At 44.2% G+C, this 17,372-nt stretch overlaps 1 protein-coding gene across 11 annotated transcripts in view; it reads right to left on the bottom strand.

Moving 5' to 3' along the window:
- OGDH (oxoglutarate dehydrogenase) overlaps positions 1-17,372 on the bottom strand; it is a 104,416-nt gene that overhangs the window by 80,006 nt on the left and 7,038 nt on the right. For 4 of the 11 annotated variants that reach the window (XM_055293247.2, XM_055293246.2, XM_063608937.1 and 1 more), the window contains exon 2: positions 5,906-6,154. In XM_055293247.2, the coding sequence (XP_055149222.1) occupies positions 5,906-6,127 (222 nt within the window). In that variant the 5' untranslated portion in view covers positions 6,128-6,154. Of the gene's footprint in view, positions 1-5,905; positions 6,155-7,611; positions 7,677-11,420; positions 11,644-16,379; positions 16,473-17,372 lie in introns of those variants that run through there. The other 7 variants (XM_063608938.1, XM_063608936.1, XM_063608939.1 and 4 more) reach the window with 4 other exon arrangements.

The following is a 17,372-nucleotide window of genomic DNA, read 5'->3' on the forward strand; positions in this document are numbered from 1 at the left end:
GCAGAGTGAAAAGGCCCATAACACCCCATAATGGGACAGTGTGTGTATCTGTGCTTTTCCTCCACTTAGTTTCACTCATAGAAAATACCAGTACTGTGTTTCATAAGCATGAAAGGAGGAAGCAGAACGGTGTCGACAGATGAGCAGCGATGCCAGACTTAGCAGTGGGCCAACAGCCTGCACCTGTAATCTGAATGCATAGAGCCCCTCCCTCCTGCAGCGACCACATGTACACACTTTAGGAGCTGACACGTGAAAAGTACAAGAAGAAAAAACCATCAAGAAACAGGTATCAGGCCAGGCATGATGGCTCACGCCCACAATCACAGCACTTTGGGAAGCCAAGGTGGGCGGATCACCTGAGGTCGGGAGTTCAAGACCAGCCTGGCCAACATGGTGAAACCCCGTCTTTACTAAAAATACAAAAATTAGCCAGGCGTGATGGCGCACATCTGTAATCCCAGCTAGCTGGGAGACTGAGGTACGAGAATTGCTTGAACCCAGGAAGCGGAGGTTGCAGTGAGCCGAGATTGCGCCACTGCACTCCAGACTGGGTGACAGAGCGAGACTCGTCTCAAAAAAAAAAGAAAAGAAAAGAAATGGGCATCAGTTAATAAGAACAGGGAGGCAGGCTTTAGGGAGGTGGGCAGGGCAGAGGAAGGCACAGGGCAGAGGAAGAGCCCTGAGGTACAAAGCAAGCTGTGAGAAAGCCAAATGGCCAGAAGGGCCTAGAAGAAAAGCAGGGCCAATGACGGCACCCTCAAGGCAGCTGCTGAAGGCACTGCTGGGAGAAGAACAACAGGCCCCAGCTCCTTCCACTCCCTCAGGACCTAATCCTGGCTCTTCCTCAGCAGGGCCAGAACCTGGCAGATGCATCGCAAGGAACTCAACACCATGCTACAGCTGTAGGTGGGCACCTGTCCCTACAAAACGAGACCAACACTCAGACTCATGGGGGCTTAGCAGTTCTCAATTACCTGTTTGTCTTAAACATTAACAAGGATAACTTAGCTCTGACTGTGTCTTAAAGACATAAATAAAAGTAAGATGTCACCATTTGATGTGACCTCAAATATGCTGAGACCCTAATGACGAGGGCTTCATATGCTGACAGCCCAGGCCACCGATGAAGGCTCTTAAGACGGGTCAGTGAGGAGCACAAATGCCAGACTAGAACAGAGACGAAAGTCTAGGACAGGACCAAAGGTAGGAACAAAAGGGAGATGGCAGATGGGCCCACCACGGAGACAGACTCAGGTCAGCTAGTTAACCGGATTCTGCTCTGGGGAGTGGGCTTAGGGTAAAAAAGGTACTTGCAGCTCTGATTTGCTAAAGTATTTTACCACAAATATCATTTTCACATCAGTTAAGCATTTTAAGAATAAAAGTTTTTTTTCAGAGGCTGGGTGTGGTGGCTCACGTCTGTAATCCCAGCACTTTGGGAGGCCAAGGTGGGAGGACTGCTTGAGCCCAGGAGTTCAACACCAGTCTGGACAACATAAAGAGACTCCGTCTCTATTTACATTTTTTTATTTTTTTAAAAAGCTTTCTATTTTATTTTTAATAGAGACAAGGTCTCACCTTGTCCAGGCTGGTCCCAAACTCCTGGACTCAAGTAATCCTCCTGCCTCAGCCTCCCAAAGTATCAGGATTACAGGCATGGCTTCTACTTATATTAAAAAAAGTTTTTAATTAAAAAAAAATAAAATTAAAAATAAGGAATACAACAACCAATTATAAAGTGTAAAACCAAATGTAAAAAAAAGTAAAATAAAAATTAAAAAAACAAAACAAAATGTAAAAGGGCAGCTTTAAGAGAAGAGTAAATATTTAAACATGGACTGAGAAAAAATTCTATTAGAGAATTAGCCTGTTAATTTTATTGGGTGTGGTTATGAAAACAATTACTTATCAGTTAGTTACACTGATGCATTTATGCCAGAAATGACACAAGTCTGGAATTTGCCTTAAAATACTTTAGTGTCTACTCCTCAAACCCCAAACAAACCAACAAATAAAAAAGTCACTGGTGTAGGGAATAGATTTTTAAGACAGCTGTTGAAGCTGCGTGACCAGTCTCCTCATTAGGTTTATTATCTACTCTTCTCTCTACTGTTATGTATGCCTGGAAACACTATAAAACACAGATTTAAAAATAACAATGGGGCTGGGTGCAGTGGCTCACGCCTATAATCCCAGCACTTTGGGAGGCTGAGGTGGGCAGACTGATTGAGGTCAGGAGTTTGAGATCAGCCTGGCCAACATAGTGAAACCCCATCTCTACTAAAAATACAAAAATTAGCCGGGCGTGGTGGTGTGTATCTGTAATCCTGGCTACTCAGGAGGCTGAGGCATGAGAATCACTTGAACCAGGAGGTGGAGGTTGCAGTGAGCCTAGATCACCTCACTGCACTGAGCAACAGAGTGAGACTCTGTCTCAAAAAAATAAAAATAAATAAATAAAAATAAAAACAATGGGAAAGTAGTGCCAAAGGGCAGCAGAGACTCTGTCTCAAAAAAATAAATAAAAATAAAAACAACAATGGGAAAGTAGTGCCAAAGGGCAGGAGAGGAAGATGTTGAGTTTGTTCCTTTTCTGCTGTATGAGTTTAGTCCCTGCAGCCCTCCGTAAGCTCTCTGAAAATAAGTACAGAATCTGACCTCAGGACATTTCTGATGTTTAAACAGAAGAAGAGATAGATGATCTATCTAAATCCTACAGCACTTCTAATTTTATTATCTCTATTTAAACTATTATTGGGCGCGGTGGCTCACGCTTGTAATCCCAGCACTTTGGGAGGCCGAGGCGGGCGGATCACGAGGTCAGGAGATCGAGACCACGGTGAAACCCCGTCTCTACTAAAAATACAAAAAATTAGCTGGGTGTGGTGGCGGGCGCCTGTAGTCCCAGCTACTCGGAGAGGCTGAGGCAGGAGAATGGCGTGAACCCGGGAGGCGGAGCTTGCAGTGAGCCGAGATTGCGCCACTGCACTCCAGCCTGGGCGACAGAGCGAGACTCTGTCTCAAAAAAAAAAAACAACAAAAAAAAAAACAAAAAAAACTATTATTATCTCTACTTAAACTATGTGTTCTAAAATAAGAGCACAAATAAAGTGAAATAGCTCTAAGGCTATGGATCCTAAACTTTCATGAGTGACAGATGCTTTGAAAATTGGACAGAAGTTATGGATTATCTCCCTTGAAAAACATGCACACAGCCAGGTGCGGTGGCTCACGCCTGTAATCCCACCACTTTGGGAGGCCAAGGTGGGCGGATCATAAGGCCAGGAGTTCAAGACCAGCCCGACTAACATGGTGGAACCCCGTCTCTATTAAAAATACAAAAATTAGCCGGGCATGGTGGCACAGGCCTGTAATCCCAGCTACTCAGGAGGCTGAGGCAGGAGAATCGCTTGAGCCTGGGAGGCGGAGGTTGCAGTGAGCCAAGATCGTGCCACTGCACTCCAGTCTGAGCGACAGAGTGAGACTCCATCTCAAAAACAAAACAAAACAAAACAAACAAACAAACAAAAAACATGCACATACCACATACAGGGCCTAATTCAACTTAAAGAGGACCCACCTTGCCGTCTGGGATGGCAGAGGAGTGATGAAGTCCCTGCTGGATGACAACCGGGATTGCTGGAGGGCACGCCCACTGATTTAATCACCCTGTCCCCTCCCCTCTACAAGCAGGGATGGGCACAGCATGCATGTGATTCCCACACTGTGCCCCCTGGAGACTCCCAGCAACAGAAACAGGCATAAAGACATAAAGCCAGCATGCCCCCACAAAAACCATCTTCAAAAGCTTCCAGCAGGAGCAGCTATGATGGCAGCAGGCCCAGTGTCCACAGCACTGTGGCCACACTGCTCACAGAGTGCACCTTTTACCCACGAATCACTGAGGACCAAACCTTCACAAGGACATGCAGTCTCAGCCAGGTGCCCTTCACCTTTCAGACACTAGGCACTGTCATTTAGGAGCTACTGACTCCAAATCCTAACATCACTGAAAACAACTTGGTTGGTTCCAAGAAAAGGTTATGTTTGAGAAAAGGAAGGCAAAAGAATAGGCCTGGGCACATAATAGTCCTTGATTCTGAAACCTCAGGGCTCAGTTTTATTCTAGATATAATCTGTAGCTGTAGTCGTGTGTGTGTGTGTGTGTGTGTGTGTGTGTGTGAAATCTGCCACAATCTGCAACCAGTCTTCAGTAACATCCATGACATCAAAAGCAGGGGCCAGTTTCACAGAGCACTTCTTCTGGGCAATTTGTTTACAGACTAGGGAAATAAACTACAGATTTCTTACAGAAAACCAGGTCTCACCTTGCCTAGTAAGCAATGCTGCTCCCAGGTTGCCATGGAAACGGGGAAGGACTGGGCTAGATCTGGGCAATAAGGCTGAGACAAAGTGGCATTCCTGAAAAAATGGGACCTGGTGGCCCAGCAGTCATGGGAATATACCCGCCCCCCACCTTTTTTTTAAATTTTAGAGACAGGGTCTCCCTCTGTTGACCAGGATGGAGTGCAGTGGCACCATCATAGCGCACTGTAACCTCGAATTCCTGGGCTGCAGCAATCCTCCCACCTCAGCCTGTGGAGTAGCTAGAACTGCAGGCATGTGCCATCATACCTGGCTAAATTAAAAAAAAAAAAAAATTCATTAAGTGTCACTAATACTTAAAGGGAAAGCTTGTTTACAGGAGCCCAGTGGAAGCAGACTACCTTTTGGTGATAAGCCCCCAAGATTCAAGAGTAGGAAAAAAGCCAAATTCACAGTGAAGATAAGCAATGTTGGCTAGGCACTGCCTCCGAGCTGAGTGCCTTGCTCATGCTACCTCCTTTCATTCTCCCAACCACTGACAGATGAGGCACAGGAGCTTAGAAACGCTGGGACCTACCCTCTTATTACTATACTACACTGCCTTCCCAATTCCTTCAGGAGGCTGGCTGCTTTCCCTGAAAATCAAGGAATGGTTATCAAAACCTATAAATATTTATTGGCTCAAAATAGAATAAAGAATTCTGTCACAAGGCATGACATGGCCAGGCGTGGTGGATCATGCCTGTAATCCCAGCACTTTGGGAGGCCAAGGTGGGTGGATCACTTGAGGCCAGGGGTTCGAGACCAGCCTGGCCAACAAAGTAAAATCCCATCTCTACTAAAAATACAAAAACTAGTCAGGCGTGGTGACGTGCGCCTGTAGTCCCAGCTACTCGGGAGGCTGAGGCATAAGAATCACTTGAACCCAGGAGGTGGAGGTGGCAGCAAGCCAAGATCCCGTCACTGCACTCCAGCCTGGACAACAGCGGGACTCTGTCTCAAAAACAAAACAAAAACAAAAACAAAAACAAAAAAACAAGTCATGACTTACATCAGCAATCATGTGGTGAAAAGTTCAGAAAATGCCCTTATATGTAATACAGAGAAGTTAGAAACAAACAGGAAAAAAATAGGAACATAATGAGCTAAAAGGCCATTCATACAGAAATTACATGATGTGACTAAGGCATGTTACAAATGAAAGTATCCTCTCCAGACAGTTAGAATGGAGGAGCTTCCTGAGGTCCTGCTCTTTTCCACACACTTTCTTTCTTTCTTTCTTCTTTCTTCAGAGGCTTCATCCTGAAGCAGCCCTTGCGGAGATGCTGGAGGGTCACACAAATGCTTCTTCACATCCTCGCAGAGTTAAGCACGGTGTCTACTGCTGGACGCCAATCCAGGGACCATGGCTTCTGCTGGGGCTATGCTGGGTCCGATACAGATATGGTGGTTGGTACGGTGCTCCAGCTGCCTGCCTGCCCGCTGACTCCTCAGGACGCACACACTTACCTGGTGACCAGTCAGGAACAGGCCAACACACCAACACGAGGCAGACCCACAGCCCTGCGAGCCTTACCTTATGTACACTTTTGGGGTTTTCCAGCCAAGCACAGTACATCTCCTCCACATAGTTCGAACTAGTCCCACTGAGAAAGGGCTCAGCAGCAACGGGTGCAGAATAGCACCGAATCTGTTGAAATGTCCTAGCTGCTGCTGGTCTGTTTTGTGAAAATGTCTTAACAGTCTGGGAAGCCGTCAATGGCCTCAACTTAGCAGCACAAGTCCTTAAATGAAACATTTTTGTCCTGAAGTTTTTCACAACTGCCTGTACAAAATAAAAAAAAAAAAAAAAAAACAAGAAAGAAAGGTTTTAAAAACGAGTATTTAGGAGACAAGGCTACTAGATCCTGATACTCTAGAGAAAGGATAATTTTTTTTTTTAAAAGCTACTAGAAAAACAAAAACAAAAACAAAACATGTTCAACTCTAATTATCGAGGAGAAAGACCCTGGCCTATAAATGCATTCATAAGAGTGCTACCTGCTCAGTGCTACCAGTTCACGTGCCTGAGAGCACAACAGAGCTGTAACTGTGTGAAACTGACATACACTCTTGCACCTACTAACACAGGATGCCTGTGTGAGCCCAAGGAAGATTAGTGCACAGTTGCAGATATTACCATCTTCACTTAAAAATTTAAATCTAGGCCAGACACGGCGGCTCACACCTGTAATCTCAGCATTTTGGGAGGCCGAGGTGGGTGGATCACGAGGTCAGGAGATCGAGACCATCCTGGCCAACGTGGTGAAACCACATCTCTACTAAAAATACAAAAATTAGCTGGGTGTGGTGGTGCACGCCTGTAGACCCAGCTACTCAGGAGGCTGAGGCAGGAGAATTGCTTGAACCTGGTAGGTGGAGGCTGCAGTGAGCCGAGATTGCACCACTGCACTCCAGCCTAGCAACAGAGTGAGACTCCGTCTCAAAAAAAAAATAAAAATAAATAAAAAAAATAAATAAATCTAGTTTAAGGGCTAAGATGATAAACATACGATGTTCTTTAAATTTACATATTATATATATATAAAACAATTAGAAGAAAGGCAACAAGGATTAATTAATTTAGAATTAGGATTAGGATTAATTGTAGAATAAGAAAAACATTTTCTAATCTGTCCAGAAACCACTGAGTACCTGCTGTACTTACGATATTATGGAAAATACAAAGAAATTAGAAAAATACTTTCCTTACTTTCAATTTACGCTTGAGCAGAGGAAAAACAACATAGAAAAGATTGCAGAGGAAACACTGAGTACTTGAGAGGTGCAGAATATGCCAGCAGACCCTGTGAGAGGATGGGCTCCTTCCAAGTGGGTGTGTCTCAAGACAAAAGGACATGGATGGGAAGGAGGGAAGAGGAGGCACTGCATGTGGAAGGACCCATAGGCGGAAACACAGAGACGGGAAAAGCCAGAATCTCATGGTACTACGAAGGGTAAGGAAAAGCCACAGAGGGTTGTCCAGTGTCCTGCCCGCCACCTTCTGCACTCAGCCCCCTTTCATAAGCCATGGGGAGCCAGGTCTGAGCAAGGGAGACGTGGGTGGGCTCTGCAAAGATTGAAAAGAGCACATGGAGCAGTTGTTCAACAATGCCTGCCTACCCTGGGCCCTCCATGGTGAGCAACTCTACACATCTGACTCATGCATAAACCCAGAGGCTCCCAATAAGGCAGGCGCCAGCTCTTTCACTTTACAGATAGCTTCAGTTTCCATTCCCTTACATTTCATCCAAGGTCATAGGCTACTAACAGCAGAGTCAGGATCCAAGAGGAAAGTTCACAAGGACGCTGCCTGTGGAAAAAAAGGTGCTTGCTGGCCTACATGGTTGCTCATGAATTTGTCTCAAAGCAGGTGCTCTGGTTGTAAAGTCGGAACTATACCCCATGTCCACACCGACCCGAAGAAAATCCAAGCTCTGAAACATAGTGTGAATTACCCAGAAATAACTGTTACATAAAAATATCTTCTATATTATTTATCGGAACCTTCCTCTTGGCCCAAATATACTCAGAATACACTGAAGGGACACCAAGAGAGAGGGCTTAGAGTGTCCTGCATTCACCTCTGGCCTGCTCCACTGAGAAGAGATAGGTCAGCAAAAGTAAACAGCAGAACATATTCTTTAAAAACAAACTGAACAACAAACAAAAACTTGCTCCTTACAAATTAAAGGTAAACAAGCAATATATTCTGGATATAATTAGGGAATGCAATCTTTACCCCTGGGTTTTTACTTTAGAAATCAAAAGTTTTAAGTTAATTCGGTAGTTCTTCCTACCTCCAACTACACTCCAAGTTTTTCCACTGATATATTTAAGGAAGACAAACAGCCCTAACATTGACAGCAAAAATACTACTGTTGCTTCATTTTATGCTATTTTTTTTTTATTTCTCAGGATCAAAGGAAAATGTTAATTTTTTTTCCTTTAATGTCATTATCTAGGCAACATTAAACACCCAATTGCCTCTGAGTTGGGTTTTCTCCCAGAAAACAATAGCATCACCTCATTAACTATCAGTATTCAGTTGCTGCAATAGCCCAATTAACAGGCACTAAACTGACAATGTAAAACACCAATTTCATCTGTTCTTCCCAAAGTGGCCCCTTCAACATGATCCTGTTTAAGTAAATCATGACATTTTGCTATCCACAGTCACTGAATCTGACACATAGTTAAGTGCTACCCAGCAGAGCTGCCAGGACAGCTGGAGATTTTTTTTTTTTTGATACGGAGTCTTGCTCTGTAGCCCAGGCTGGAGTGCAGTGGTGTGATCTCGGCTCAGTGCAACCTCCCATCCCGGGTTCAAGCAATTCCCCTGCCTCAGCCTCACGAGTAGCTACGACTACAGGTGCATGCCACCATGCCTGGCTAATTTTTGTATTTTTAGTAGAGACAGGGTTTCACTATGTTGGCCAGGCTGGTCTCAAACTCCTGACCTCGTGATCTGCCTGTCTCGGCCTCCCAAAGTGCTGATATTACCGGCGTGAGCCACCGCACCCAGCTGAGATTTTTAAACTTCCCTTAAGATGACTCATGGGAAGATCTGCCCTTCAGCAGATGGCTCAACATCCTCAGCTCCACCCAGGAACGGCCAGGACAGCTGTTTGCTGTCCACACTTTAACAGACCCTCAGAGCCAGCACTAACGCACATTTCCAATTCTGGTAAATACCCATTTTTCACCTTTCTCTCTTACATGAAACGGCATAAGAAGATATTAAAAGCCAAGCACGGTGGCTCATGCCTATAATCCTAGCACTTCGGGGTGCTAAGGCTTAAGGACTGTTTGAGGCCAGGAGTTTGAGACCAGCCCGAGCAACATAGTGAAACCATATCTCCACAAAAAATTTAAACGCTATCAGGGTGTGGTGGCACATGTCTGTACCAGCTACCCCGGAGGCTGAGGTGGAAGGATAGCCTGAGCCCAGGAGGTCAAGGCTTCAGTGAGCTATGATCATGCCACTCCACTCCAGCCTGGGTGACAGAGCGAGACCCTATCTCTAAAAAAAAAAAAAATATATATATATATATAAAATACAAAAAGAAGGAAAACTGCCTGCCAGTCAACATTAGGTCTTGAAATTCAACTTAGAATTCTGTAACTGATACTAAGTCAACTTTAACAATAGTACGTTATTTGGTAGAGACATTCAATTGTTTAAGCAATTTTTGTGAAAGCTCCTCTGAGCTGTCCAAAATATCCAAGTGTTTTGATTTCTGGTTTAAAACAGGGATATCCAATATTTTGGCTTCCCTCGGCCACACTGGAAGAATTGTCTCGGGCCACACATAAAATACACTAACACTAACAACAGCTGATGAGCTTTAAAAAAAAAAATCGCAAAAACATCTCATAATGTTTTAACAAAGTTTACAAACTTGTGTTGGGCCACGTTTAAAGCTGTCCTGGGCCACATGTGGCCCACGGGCTGGGTGTTGGACAAGCTTGGTTTAAAAGAATATTTCTATTTAAATGGGTGCCAACTCCATTCAGCAGAGAAAAGAACAGTCTTTTCAACTGAAGGTGCTGGGACAACTAGAGTTCCATGTCTAAAGAGGAATGAAGCTGCATAGTCATATACAAACAAAATCCAAAATGGATCAAAGACCTGAATGTAAGAGACAAAACTATAAGATACTCAGAAGTTTTATAACTTTCATGAAGTTATAAACTTCCATCTTTGTGACCTTGATTCAAGCAATGTATTCTTAGTTATGACACCACAACTATAAACAACAAAATAAAAACCATAAATTGGATTTCATCAAAATAAAAAATCCGGCCAGGAGCGGTAGCTCACGCCTGTAATCTCAGCGCTTTAGGAGGCTGAGGCAGGCGGATCACTTGAGGTCAGGAGTTCGAGACCAGCCTAGCTAACATAGCGAAACACCGTTTCTACTAAAAATACAAAAATTAGCTGGGCGTGGTCATGCATGCCTGTAGTCCCAGCTGCTTGGGAGGCTGAGGTAGGAGAATCCCTTGAACCCAGGAGGCAGAGGTTGCAGTGAGCTGAGATCGCACCACCGCACTCCAGCCTGAGTGACAGGGTGAGACTCTGTCTCAAAACAAAACAAAACAAAAAAATTTTTGTGCTTCAAACAACTTATTAAGAAAGAAATGATATAGATGGGAGAAAATATTTGCAATTATCTGATAAGGAACTTATATACAGAATATATAAAGAACTCTCATAATGCAACAGTAAAAAGACAACCCAATCAAAAAGTAGGCAAAGGATTTGAATAGACATTTGTCCAAAGAAGATATACTAACAGCCAATAAACACATAAAGTCACCATATAACACAGCAATTACACTCCTAGATATATAATCAAGAGAAATGAAAATGTACATCCACAAAAAAACTTGTACACAAATGCTCATAGCAGCATTATTGGTAAAACCAAACAGTAGAAACAACTGAAATGTCCATCACTGATGAATGGATAAGCAAAACGTGTTATATCTATAGAATATAACAGCATTCTGCAATGAAACTAAGGAAGTGCTGGTGCATGCTCCAACCTGGAGGAACCTTGAAAACATTATGCTCAGTAAAAAGCAGCAGACGCAAAAGACATATTATGAGTCTATTCCTCTGCTCTCACACAACAACCAACACAGAAGATTTCTGTGACTAAACGTGTGGGGAATTCTCCCTACCAATAAGCAATTCAATTCTGCTGCTACCTACCTGGAGACAGCATCAGATACCACAGGTCAAGGGCTCAATCCCACAAGGCTGCCCCCTACCTCCGATGTCAATCGCAAGCCCCCAATCGTCTTACTTGTACTTCTAGCCAACCAGCTAGAAACTGGAGATCCCATGACCCCCTCCTTTGGTTCAATAAATTTCAGGAAACACTTACTTACATCTACTGTTTTTTTCAAAGAATATAACATAGGATGTGGATTAAGAGTTGCACAGGTCAAGGTGTAGGATGGGGTAAGGAGGCTTCTATACCCTCCCCAGGCATGCCACCCTCCAGGAATCTCCACATGTTCAGCTATCCAGAAGCTCTCCGTACCCCATCCTCTTGGGCCTTTTATGGAGACTTCATTGGATATGCATGACTGAAGCATAGATAACCATGTAGACAGGTGATCAGACAAAAAGGGTATGATCTAATACCAACAGACCGAGTGGGGAAACCCAGCCAGGCCTGTTTGTTCAGATTCTTCTTGGCCTCTCTGTGCAGGATTCCTTCCTGTGGGTGTGAGGCAGGACTCCTGAAGTGGGTGTCTTGTGACCTACAATCAGACAAGGTAGGTCAGAGAATTTCTTTATGGCTGGCTCCAAGACAGAACAGTGGAGGAATATTACAGCATATTTTTAGTTTCTATGGCCTCCCTCGGGGAGAAAAAGCAGCAGGTGAAAGGAGTGCCACAGGCCTGTTTCTGGGGCCTAAAGCACCCCAACATTGTAACGAAAGACTGTCTTTCACCTTTATCACTCTGAAGCTGTTTGGAAGCTACTTCAAGGAGAAGGAGAACCAAGGAGAAATACTTTAACAAAATACATACTTATTTTAGTTACTTAGGAAATAACAAGAACTATGGGAGTTATAACCAGGAATCATGGACAAAAACCCATATACGATAATAATATCACATTCCAGAACAGGCAAATCTATACAGAGAGAAAGCAGATTAGTGGTTGCCTGGGGCTGGGGCAGAGGAATGAGGGAAGGATGAGGAGTAACTCAATGGATATAGGGCTTTCTTTTTGGGAGGAGAGGATGAAAAAGGTCTAAAACTAGATTGTGCTGATGGTGTCACAACCCTCTAATACACTGAAATACATTCACCTTACAATTTAAATGAGTGAATTGTATGGTACGTGAATTATGTCTCAATAAAGTTATTTTTTTAATGTGTAAGGAAAAAATGTAACTGAACTTATCACTGTACACAAAAATGATACAAGTTGTAATCCATTAATTTCAAGATGCAAGAATAAACACATACATTTGGGAAAAACAAGTTGTAAAAAGAAAAAAAGTAAAAACCAAAGGAAAATTAGTTTTTAGGTGTTAAATGCCCTGCCCTTAAGAAACGATATACTTAAATAGGGTTCTGTCTGAAATATGAAGCCTTTGAGGTCTATGCCTCGAATTTCCCCAGTTGGGTAGGAGGTACCCCATCCCAGGACACAAACAATGAGGGAAATAAACCAACTACTGACTCCTATCAATATGACATTGGCTAGGTAGGGGGATAATTAAAAAGGCAAGACCTAGCAAAAACAGTCTGCTGTTTCTCAGCAAATGAGTCTTTGGGGGAAAAAAACCCACACATCATTACATGATCCTTATACCTTATGAGTATTAGCTGGCAACCATTTTAAAGGACAACTCATCCACTTTCTTTTTTTCAGTTTTGGACTCAATTGTTCTGATGAATCATGAACACACGTTTGCTATAGACCTATGGCTGTTGTCTCATGCCTGCAATTATTTTTGTTTTAGTAGTAATACAAAGAACTCATGTACAGAGTACAGATATCAATTCTCCCTTATTGGCTGAGAATCTCAAAGAATTTAATATCTTTCACTAGTGACACCTCATTACATATAAGCTGAGGAAAGTAGTAAGGATTACTTTTAAACTGTAAGGTTTTTTTTCATTGCTAGATGGAAACAATTGTTGAGCCTGCAGGTACAGAGACCGTGTGACACCAAGTCACCGTGTGAGCTTTCCTGGGCCAACAGAGACCAAGTGACACCAAGTCACTGTGTGAGCTTTCCTGGGCCAACAGAGACCACGTGACATCAAGTCACTGTGTGAGCTTTCCTGGGCCATAAAGTGGAGACAGTAATTACTCCTAACCCCCTCATAATGTCTTTTTATAATTGTAACACAAATATGAAAGCACTTTGAAAACTTGAAGGTATATCTATGACTAAAGAAATGGCTGGGTATGGTGGTTCATGCCTGTAATCTCAGCACTTTGGGAGGTCGAGGTGGGTGGATCATCTGAGATCAGGAGAGCTCGAGACCAGCCTGGCCAACATGGTAAACCTCCGCCTCTACTAAAACTACAAAAAAATTAGCTGCGCGTTGTGGCAGGCGCCTGTAGTCCCAGCCACTTGGCAGGCTGAGGCAGGAGAATCACTTGAACCCGGGAGGTGGAGGTTACTGTGAGCCGAGATCGCGCCACTGCACTCCGGCCTGGACGACACAGCGAGAATCCAGAGTGAGACTCCGGAGTCCAGGCTGGAGTGCAGTGGCGCGATCTCGGCTCACATATACACATATATACGTATATACACACACACACACACATATATATATATATGTAGCCCAGGAAAAAAAGGCAAACTAGTGATATAAAAAGTTTAAGTTTCCAAGATATTTAAACCTAAATATTAGCTAATTTGGAGTGGCGGTCAAGTGGTAACTTCCAAAACATTAGTAGGCTGTCTCCATCATTTAGCATAGAAGCCTATTTAGCTCACCAATCATGGGTCGTCACCACTGGTAGGGACTGACACCTCCCTGATCAGATCCCTGAGTACGCTTCAGTGTATAGGTCTGAAGACTGTTCTGCCCTTTCCCTGAGATGTGGCCCCACAGCATCAGAGGTGCCCATGACCGATGTGGTATAAATAGGTTGACTGGGGAGGACGTAGATAAATAGGCACTTTTAAAAGGTATTGATAGAGTGTAAATTATTAAATCTTTATGGAAAGCAGGACAATTTTTCAACATCTCATTAAAGCATATATAAAACGTGTTTCCTGCTAAATATAGCTAAAAACTTGAGGCGTTACATTTAAGACAAAACAAGACTGTGAAAGGTGGAGAGAAGGAAGCAGACTGGCTAGGAACCAGAAGACCCAAACAAAGAAAGAGCACTGAGGTTTTTTTTTTTTTTTTTCTGTCAGGGTCTTGCTCTGTTGTCCAGGCTGGAGTGCAGTGGTGTGATCTCGGCCCACTGCAGCCTGGACCTCCCCAGCTCAAGTGATTCTCCCACCTCAGTCCCCCAAGTAGCTGAGACTACTACAGGTGCACATCACCATGTCTGGCTAATTTTTGTATTTTTTATAGAGACAGCTTTGCCATGTTGGCCAGTGTGGCCTCGAACTCCTGACCTCAAGTGATCTGCCTGTCTCGGACTCCCAAAGTGCTAGGATTACAGGTATGAGCCACCACACCCGGCCGAGCACTGAGTTCTTGATTTTCTTTATGCTTCATATGTCTCAGACCTAGGTACTCGAGAAGCCTACAACCCAGAAATGCCAACAGGTGTAGACAAAGAAAACTATAGAAACCTGTTCTCTCTAGCAAAAGGACCAGGAAAAGAGCAGCAAGATGGAAAACTTTTAAAGTTTTAAACAACAATTGCTTTACTGCGGCCAAACTCCACAGGAAACATCCTCACTCCACTCAGCTGATGTCAGAATAGAGACCAAGGACTTTCATCCCCACCTGGTGAATAATGAGCCCTCCCCAACTCACTCCCTGATAAGTCAGTGGAGACCAGGTAGGGAGTCTGGATTTCAATCCTATCCGGCAGTAATGAAGCAGCACCCCTCCCTTCCCAGGCAGGGTGATATCACCAAGGCCTAATGGGGAACTCTTACAGTCATACAGCAATAACAAGGAATCCCTCCCCGCAGACACCCCACCAGCAACAATGAGGAAGCAGCTCCTCCCTGCCCCAGCAGAGGAAGCCTGCATTGCTTAGAGATTTAAACAAGATCAAGAGTCCATAACATAACACCCAGAATGTCCAGGTTGCAAGTCAAAGATCACTCTTTACATCAGGGGCCAGGATAATCTTGGCCGGGCATGGTGACTCATACCTGTAATCCCAGCACTTTGGGAGGCTGAGGTGGGTGTTATCACTTGAGGTCAGGAATTCAAGACCAGCCTGGCCAACATGGTGAAGCCCTATCTTTACAAAAATACAAAAATTAGCCTGGCATGGTGGCACATGCCTGTAATCCCAGCTACTTGGGAGGCTGAGGCAGGAGAATCACTTGAACTCGGGAGGTTGCAGTGAGCAGAGATCGCACCACTGCCTCCAGCCTGGGCAACAGAGCGAGACTTCATCTCAAAAAAAAAAAAACAAAACAAAACAAAAAAAAAACAAAAACAAACAAACAAACAAAAAACCAAAAGAACCAGGATAATTTCAAACAAAAAAAGACAATCTATAGACACCAATACCAAGATGACATAGACTTACAATTATCTGACAAAGATTCTAAAAGAGGCATCCTCAAAATGCTTCCACGAGCAACTATGAACATGCTTGAAACAAATGAAAAATAAAGTTTCAGCAAAGAGAAGATGTAGAGAATAAAACAGACATTTCAGAACTGAAAAATGCACTAAGCAAAAGAAAAAAACTTAAGCATGGGTCAAATGGCAGAATAAAGACAGAGGAAATCAGTGAACTTCTTGAAGACAGAACAAGGCTTCAGGGAAATAACAAAAGATCTAATATTGATGTCACTGGAGTCCCTGATGAAGGCAGAAGGAGGGGCTGGAAAAGCATTCAAAGAAATAATGGCTACAAATCTCCCAAATTTGGCAAAATGCATAAAGAACCCCTTGAAGAATAAACCCAAATAAACGCACACCAAGACACATCATGAACAAATTCAGAAAACTCAATACAAAAAACAAACAAAAAAAACCAAAACCTTGAAGGCAGCCAGAGAGAAATGGTGCATTATGTACAAGAAAAAAAAAAGGCCTGTAATCCCAGCACTTTGGGAGGCTGAGGTGAAAGGATAGCTTGCCTAGGGGTTTGAGACCAGCCTTGGCAACAGAGCAAGACCCTATCTCTACAAACAATAAAAATTTTAAAAACACAGCTAGGCCAGGTACAGTGGCTCATGCCTGTAATCCCACCACTTTGGGAGGCCGAGGCGGGCGGATGGCCCGAGGTTGGGAGTTTGAGACCAGCCTGACCAACATGGAGAAACCCCGTCTCAACTAAAAATACAAAATTAGCCGGGAGTAGCGGCACATACCTGTAATCCCAGCTACTCGGGAGGCTGAGGCAGGAGAATCACTCGAACCCAGGAGGTGGAGGTTGCAGTGAGCTGAGATCACGCCATGGCACTCCAGCCTGCGCAACAACAGCAAAATTCCGTCTCCAGATAAAAAAAAAAGCCAGGTGGCTGGGCCCAGTGGCTCACACCTGTTAATCCCAGCACTTTGGGAGGCCGATGCGGGCAGATGACTTGAGGTCAGGAGTTTGAGAACACCCTGGCCAACATGGTGAAACCCCATTTCAACTAAAAATATAAAAATTAGGGCCAGGCATGGTGGCTCACGCCTGTAATCCTAGCACTTTGGGAGGCCGAGACGGGCGGATCACGAGGCCAGGAGATCAAGACCATCCTGGCTAACACAGTGAAACTCCATCTCTACTAAATTAACAAAAAATCAGCCGGGCGTGGTGGTGGGCGACTGTACTCCCAGCTACTTGGGAGACTGAGCAGGAGAACGGCGTGAACGCGGCAGGCGGAGCTTGCGGTGAGCTGAGATTGCACCACTGCACTCCAGCCTGGGTGACAGAGCGAGACTCCATCTCAAAAAAAAAAAAAAAAAAAAAATTAGCCAGGTGTGGTAGTGGGTGCCTATAGTCCCAGTTACTCAGGAGGCCGAGGTGAGAGAATAACATGAATCTGGGAGGCAGAGGTTGCAGTGAGCCGAGATCACAACACTGCATTCCAGCCTGGGTGACAAAGTGAGGCTGTCTCAAAAAACAAAAACAAAAACAAGCCAGGCGCAGTGGCTCACGCCTGTAATCCCAGCACTTTGGGAGGCCGAGGCAAGTGGATCACGAGGTCAGGAGATCGAGACCATCCTGGCTAACATGGTGAAACCCTGTCTCTATTAAAAATACAAAAAAATCAGCCAGGCGTTGGTGGCACGCACCTGTAGTCCCAGCTACTCAGGAGGCTGAGGCAGGAGAATCGCTTGAACCCGGGAGGCAGAGGCTGCAGTGAGCCGAGATT

This window comes from Symphalangus syndactylus, chromosome 9 (genome assembly GCF_028878055.3).
Source record: "Symphalangus syndactylus isolate Jambi chromosome 9, NHGRI_mSymSyn1-v2.1_pri, whole genome shotgun sequence".
In the NCBI taxonomy this organism is placed as follows: Eukaryota; Metazoa; Chordata; class Mammalia; order Primates; family Hylobatidae; genus Symphalangus; species Symphalangus syndactylus.